This window comes from Pongo abelii, chromosome 13 (genome assembly GCF_028885655.2).
Source record: "Pongo abelii isolate AG06213 chromosome 13, NHGRI_mPonAbe1-v2.0_pri, whole genome shotgun sequence".
Lineage (NCBI taxonomy): Eukaryota > Metazoa > Chordata > Mammalia > Primates > Hominidae > Pongo > Pongo abelii.
This window is the reverse complement of record NC_071998.2, coordinates 62,651,156-62,658,849: the sequence shown is the minus strand read 5'-3', so window position 1 is coordinate 62,658,849 and position 7,694 is coordinate 62,651,156. Positions and strand designations below refer to the sequence as shown.

General features: G+C 35.7%; 1 protein-coding gene across 3 annotated transcripts in view; it reads right to left on the bottom strand.

The window, feature by feature from the left end:
- Nucleotides 1-886: 886 nt before the first annotated feature.
- GDA (guanine deaminase) overlaps nucleotides 887-7,694 on the bottom strand; it is a 100,712-nt gene continuing 93,904 nt past the window's right edge. The window contains exons 13-15 of one of the 3 annotated variants that reach the window (XM_024251807.3): nucleotides 5,682-5,709; nucleotides 4,779-4,845; nucleotides 2,239-2,364 (exon numbers count right to left, since the gene is read on the bottom strand). In XM_024251807.3, the coding sequence (XP_024107575.2) occupies nucleotides 2,310-2,364; nucleotides 4,779-4,845; nucleotides 5,682-5,709 (150 nt within the window). In that variant the 3' untranslated portion in view covers nucleotides 2,239-2,309. 3 annotated transcript variants of the gene reach the window in all.

The window sequence follows — 7,694 nt, the reverse complement described above, 5'->3', positions numbered from 1 at the left end:
AAAATGAATATATAATACTGTTGAAAAAATCAGATGCAAAGTGTTTCTATGTAAAGGAGGATCCATAATATCACTTGATTTAGATTCTAAAATATATACTGATAAAAATATTTATAAAATTATTTCCATTTTTATTTGGTCTATATTAATTTTTAGGATAATAGCTACCAGATAGTGAGCACTCATTGTGTTCCAGCTGCTAGCTTAAGTGCTGCCTATGTATCTTTTTATTTAATCTTCATGACTGTAAGGCAGGCATTCATGTTATCTCCATTTCACAGAGTTAGAAATGGACCCGTGGAAACTTAAAGTAACGTATCTGCCACCCAGCAAGGCAATGACCAAACTTAGATTCAAACACAGATCAAAAGATACTGGAATATTGCTTCTGAATTGCAGGTGATTCCTTAGAAGCTCAAGAAATCAACTGGGGAATCATCAGCACCATAAAAAAGTAGAGAATAAAATAAAATGACATAGAATAAAATAGTATAGAAAATAGCCCAGGGCATCACAAATAAAGTATTTTTCTGTGAAACTTTTGTTTTAAATACACATGCACATATGTCTGTGTGAACTGATTCTTCATATAGAGTGCATTACTCACTCTGGGTAATGTCTTAAAATATATAAAATATACACTATGCTGAAATCAAAAGCAATAGCAATCTGCTTCTAAAAGGCTGAACATTCGAGCTTAATTTTTAAAAGCTATGTATAGTGACTATCATAGGATGTTAGATACATGTTGGCTCACAGCTAAGTATTCTATTCTATTTTTTAAAATTCATGCTAAAAGAAGAAAAACATTGTAAAATCAATTTCTCTTCCAGCAGATTGATAGAATTCACAACAAAACCAAACAGAGAGAACTCACAACAAAAAATAACGTAAACACAAAGTCTCATTTATTTTTGTCTGAAGCACATAGGAGCTCACTCAGCACAATAACAGTAAGCGAATCATACAAATATTGAGAAAAAAATGTTCCTATGAATACATACATGTATATTCTTAAGAGTAGCAATCAGGAGTTTAACAACAAATGTAAAGTGGTTTTCTCTAAAGAATGCTTTCTGACAGGCTTTTGGGTTGGAAATGGACAGGTAAATCACTGTCACATAACAGGTAAGCTAAGAATAACTTCTGTTACCCAAGTCATTTGAGCCCTGTGGACTGTGAAAGCCCTCTTGGAATTTACATTTAATTTCATCATTGGCCTGGTTGACTCCACATTTCACTAAATTTGGACAAGATCCACAAAGCAATTCCTCAACTCTCAATCTTTCACACTCAGGGCTATGAGAAGGAAAGGCAGTGAGACCAGGTGTGAACACATGCATGGAGACCAATGTTAGGATTTTCTAACAGTATCCTTCTGTTTCTGCACTTCCAAAGTCATACCTAAACTGGCTAGTATATCTGAAATTGCTAACATCTCCTTGAAGCTGTCCAAAAAAAAAAAAAAATTTCAAAAATTCTTAACAATCCATACAATTTAAAAACCATTTCAAGTCATTGCCTATAACATACTTCTTAGTTTACCCGTTAATAACTCACACCATTGCTTTTAAGCATGTGAATGTTTCCAGCAATCATCATCAACTTTAAAAATGGACAACAATGAAAAGATGTCTAACAGTCTCCAGAAGCATCCAAATTTTGGATCTCTCCCACGTACAGCACAAGGTAGAATTGATACAATGTGCCTTCCAGCTTGCCTTTAAAGCTCTCCATATGTCTAGTTCTGAGGTGAAGAGATTAAAAATAGGAAGAGCCTGGTAGGGAGTGAAGATTCAAAATGCATTGCTAGATCTCACACCGGTTATATTTCCTCTCTAAGATCTCAGCTGCAGTTGCCAATGGGGATATTGGAGGGTACACTTTAAAGTTGGCTAAGCATTACGGGGAGAGTTTCCCACCATTTCTTTCCCTTTAACCTGTAGAAGTCTTTCTGAAGTAAAAAAGAGTTTTAATGGGGGCTCAATGCTCACAGCATTAACTTAGAAAGACCCTTGGCATGAAGGGAGCCTGTTCCAAGATTTCCTCTTGGGGTCTGATAATTCAACGAGAGAACCAGCCAAGAGAATAAATTAGGAAACAGTCTCCTTGGTCTGTTTAGGACAACCTTTCACATCCTAATCTTTTACTTCCCATGTTTCCCTCTCATTTGAAAATGAAATTTACCTTAGCTGACTAGCCTGCTTTTGTGTTCTGGTTGTAAAAATATTTTGTGAATTTATGATAATCGATACTTTTGAATTGTTTTTACCTTTCAAAGTGTATTCTGTTGAAAATACCATGGAACATTAAGGAAATGGTGGAGGATGGGGTGAGGAGGCTGGTAAGTGAATTGTTTCTTTCCTGTCAGAGAGCAAGATATTAAAACAAAAAGTGACAAATAAGATTGGCTTGGAAAAGTGCCTCTCCACAATTTAGAAAGTCAACCTACATTAGGCAAAGGCTACATTTCAAAGTGCAGAAAATCTGGCCCCAGGTATAGCTAATGCCTGTGGTACAGAAAAAAAAAAGCATATATAACATTCAGGAACACCGCACTTGGAGAAATAAAACACATAAGTTATAAGTGATGCGGAGAGATCAAAGTACATATAAACATTTCAACACATCCTATTTTTACTAGGAAAGATATTCAGGTCTTAACACACTATCAGAGCTAAATTTAAATGTTTAACAGGATGGTTGTATACGGCCATTCCTACTGCTTCTGATGCTACACTTATTTATATTTACTGCACATGAGTCCTAAGTCTACATGAAAACTGATGTTCAACATCAAAATGTACACCCTTAAAGAAGGTAAAAGTGTAGGATCTTGCAAATGCTAGAAGCAGCTACTGCCTGTAAGTGAATCTTACACATTTCATCCAAATTCCTAAGCCTACTCATTTGGTTAGACACCATGTAATCAAGTTCCTTTGGCAGGGGTTGAGGGATAAAGCTGAAGATTCTTGCTAGCCCCGTAGAGAAATGGGGAGAAATTTGGCAAGGCATCTTTGACATGGCTCAGGAATTAGAAATATTGGAAATACAGACTAAGACTGGAAACTGGGTTTACTAAGCTACTTATCTCACAAAACAAACTCTGTTGTTTATTAAAAAAATAAAACTAAACTTTTGTTCCCTCTTTAGGTGTCATGTATACATAATCAAATCTAAAAGTATTTCTATTAGGGAAAAAATGGGGCCAATTACTGCTAAATTAGCCAAGTATGTGAAAATAAAATTTATACTACAGGAGGGGGAACTGTGTTTTTTGTTCTGTAAATATGGAGTTAGCTATATTACATAAAGTTTTCTACTATAAGGTAATATTAAAGAGTCACCCCTAAGCTCTAGGAATGAGTGTTATAATATATGAAGAAAGTCTATTCCTTTTCCTTGCTCAATTATAGTATTTGTAATTAAATAAGAAAAATATAGAATTTAAATAACATTCACACCAATACTTAAAGATTTATCATAAGGTCATAATTTGGTTTTAATTCTAGGTTATGGAAGCATAAAAATATTCTTTGCTTTGTAATGTTCCTAGATGTCTAGTAAGAATTAAGTCCTATTAACATAAATATTAAGTAGGACATTATGTACTCTTCATTATCCGAAAATTCTAATATCCTAAAAATTATAAGGAGTTAAACAGAAAACTGGATAAAATTAGAAAATAGAGTGCTTTCAATACACAGGGTTTAAAGATTTTTAACAATATTTCTTTAACAGGATTTGTCCTTCATTTTAAAGTTCTAGCAGACTGATATCTGAGTATGGAATTTCCAGAAACTACAACACATTGTTTGGATGGAATAGGCCATGGCAATGGAACCTGTCCTGTTAGTATTGGCGGCTCCTGGATGCCAGCACTTGCCCCAGTTCACGAAGACTCCAGTCTACATAATTTCCATAAAGCATGGAATTTGTTTCTCTTCTAATAAAATGGAAGCAATAACATCTCACAGTTATAAGTTGATTTTAAAGTACACAAAAATACAACTATTTATGCCATGGAGTTACATGAATAATATTCCTAAGAGACTTTAAATCTTTAATACCCAACTTCTGTCAAACACTTTGAAGCACAAAACTATATTATGAAAGCATGTGGCATTCAATTTCTGACATTCATCCCCAAAGAAGGCAAAGCACAACACTAACACATCTCTGAAATGCAAATTCCATTAAGTGCAAATTTCTAAAACACAAGGTCAACCTAGAAACACGTTTTAAAATTCAACAAGTTCTCTTTTTAAATTAGTATGCTCGGTATATAATTTTCAAACACAATCTGAAGTGATTTTCTAACATTTGTTCTCAGTCTAACTTTTGCTCCCTCATAAAAATATACTCTCATGGGTCCATTTTCAGTCTTCTAATTTTTGCAATTATTAGCTCAAAATATCTAACCTTTTAGGAACATCTTTTCTTTCCATATTTTCAAATATGAAAAAGGCTTTGCTTAAGTCTTATCGTAGGAACACCACCAGTAATAGCATTCCCTTCTGTTTGAGCTTAAAGTAAGTCTGAGCAGCTCCAAAGGGAGACATTTTCATGAAATTTATGAACCCTCTCAACCAGAGTTGAGAATTAGTGCAACTTCCTTCGAACTATTTGTCAAGTGAATACTGTAACTAGACACAGAAAGGGATAGTCATCCCAAGAACAAGGTACTATTTTTTGACTTTCTAACTCCACCTGGGCACAAGGGAGATGCAGAACCACGCTAATCCCAGGAGAACTTCATAGACGCCCGAGGGTCTTACACTGAGCTGGAAAACGGAACCACCTGCTTTCCGCCCACATAAACCTCTTCAATATTTCGATCATCTCCTGAAAGAAAAATCAAGGAATCATGTATAAAATCCTTTTGTGTCAATAAGTATCTTCTTTGCCATTGGGAGAGATTTTTTTAGAGATACTTCTAGGAGAGGAAATACTAAAAGCTGCTTTCCCCTCACCCTCAGATTGTTTATAATCTGAACAGGAAGATATGACCAGTAGAAAATGCCATAGCTAATTTGATGATTAGGGTCTGAATTCTGCACCAGAGGCAGAAATCACATAAAGTTGAATCAACCCCCTATAGCTGTCCTTTCTCAGCTGAAGTGGTTGGTTTACATTTTGCCCCCACTGAGAAAGAAATACTACTCTTATGCTCCAGAATCAGCTCCACAAGAAGTAACACATGCGTCTTTCCATCTTGAGTTCACTCAGTCCTGGGCTCACTGAACAGAATGCGAGGCAGTGTCGAATCTTCTGCATTACTGCTTCTCTCTCTCTCAGTGAATGGAATTGAATGTGAGTACATCACCAGCACGTGTGGTGAGACTCTACTATATATTTGTCACAAAAACATGGTAGGGCAGAATGTCAGATACCAAATGAGTACAAGGGGGTTGAACATGAAGATGTCTTCACCTTTGGCCTTCCATTCCTCAGCTTAGAATTTATGACTACAGGGAGTCATGTGCATTTCAAATAGAACCTTTAAATAATGTGCCACCAATGGGCTTGATGCTTCAGAATGTTAAAAAAATAATGAATCAAAGCAAATTATCATCCATAGAGTTTAATATATGGTAGGATAAATACATAGAGCCATACCCAAGAAAAAGACAGGGAAAGGTTTTATTTAATATTTAGCATAGAGACATACATCTACCTACCTAGATAGAGGAACTTCTGGATAACAGCCTAAAATGGAAAATAAAAGTAATAAGAAAGACTAATTTGTGCTCTTAGAAAAGTAAATTCACAGCTGATAGTGGTTGACAAAGCCCAGAAATACGAATTTATTTCTCAATGGCAAAATCTACTTCTATTAATTAAAAAAGAAGTGGCTATGTGCTTTATAAAAACCTCCCAGAACAAAAAATAACCCACTGGCAATTAACAGAAGTTCACCTATTGTGTGAAAGTTCTGGGTATGTAACTTTTGAGTCATCAGAGAAAAGGTATTATATAAATTAAAGAAATTAATTTAGTAAAATAATTCAAATATTTCAAGAGGGGTATGATGTAAGACAAGCTCATCCAACCTGCCTTATTTGTTGTTGTTGTTCTGTTTTGTTTTGTTTTGTTTTGTTTTAGGCTTTTAGCAGCCTGAAGCCATGGTTTTTAGTTTCTGTCTCTACTGATAAGCAGAAAAGGATGAGGGAGGGGGCTTTACTGGCACAACCCGAAACAGAAACTAAGAACTCCCTTGGACACCCCTGATACAAGAAAAATGACTAGGGCTATTCCCTAGAGCCCTATTCTTAGAAATTTACTCTAATCAGAGAGTAAAAGAATAAACAATGTGAAAATAATGATGGGGTCAGCACACGCTACCCTCAAATCAAACACAGGAAGGTCACTCTGACCCTCCCCTTACCCCTTACCCCAATGCAGGTCATGAGACCATCATGTAAGGGGTGCCCTCCCTATACCTGATCTCTGAAGATAAAGGATCACAGAGAAGAATCTGAACAAGCAGGCCTTGCTAAGTTCCCTCTAGCTTATTACCACTGAATCACACTCTTTGTCCAATCATATTTCTCTACAACTCTCCACTCTTCATCAAACCTAGCATAAAAATACCCAAGTTTACCCGTTTCTTTGGGTCTTCACTTCCTTATGAAGGCACCTGTGTCACATAAAATTTATATTAAATAGGCCGGGTACAGTGGCTCATGCCTATAATCCCAACACTTTGGGAGGCCAAGGCAGGTGGATTACCTGAGGTCAGGAGTTCAAGACCAGCTTGGCCAACATGGTGAAACCCTGTCTCTACCAAAAATAAAAAAAATAGCTGGGTGTGGTGGTGGGCGCCTGTAATCCCAGCTACCTGGGAGGCTGAGACAGGAGAGCTGCTTGAACCCAGGAGACAGAGGTTGCAGTGAGCTGAGATCATGCCATTGCACTCCAGCCTGGGTGACAAGAGCAAAACTCCATCTCAAAAAAAAATTTATATTAAATAAATGTGTATGCCTTTCTCCTGTTAATCTGTCTCTTGTTATAGTGACCTCAGCCTTGACCCTAAGATGGGTAGAGAAAAATATATTTTTCCTCTTTTATAATAACAAATGGTACAAACTTCATATAATACAGAATTTTTCTTTTAAAATCTTTAACATATTTATTATTGCAATTACTCTCATAAGTAGATCAATTTAGAAATGGCAATACTTAATTCTTTTTTTAGGAAGAACTCAATATCTTACAAGGAATTATTTTTCAGGTAAGATGAACTAGTTTATTTTATCCATAGAAAAACATTTTATAATAAGAGAAACAAAGTTCATTTTCTTATAAAATTAAAAACATTGACATAGCATAGTGCTCAAGAGCCTCGCCTCTCGTAGTCAGAAAGTCCCAGGTGTGAATCCAAACCCTGCCTACTAATCACTGGCTATGAGTCTTTATGTAAATCACTTAGCCTTCCTTAAGCCTCACTGCCCCTATAAATTAACATGGCAATATTAATAGTACCTACTCTCTTAGAGTTGCTCTGATGATCGAACAAAATTAGGTATGGAAGTGCCTAATCCCATGCCTACCCAAGCACATAGCAAGTGTTCAATGAGTGCTAGTTACATTATGGCTGTTTGTAGCCAAATACATTCAAATATACAAACACATTCAAAATATAAAAGTTTTGTTAATACCATTATTCTTAACATTGCTGTCATAAAATTATA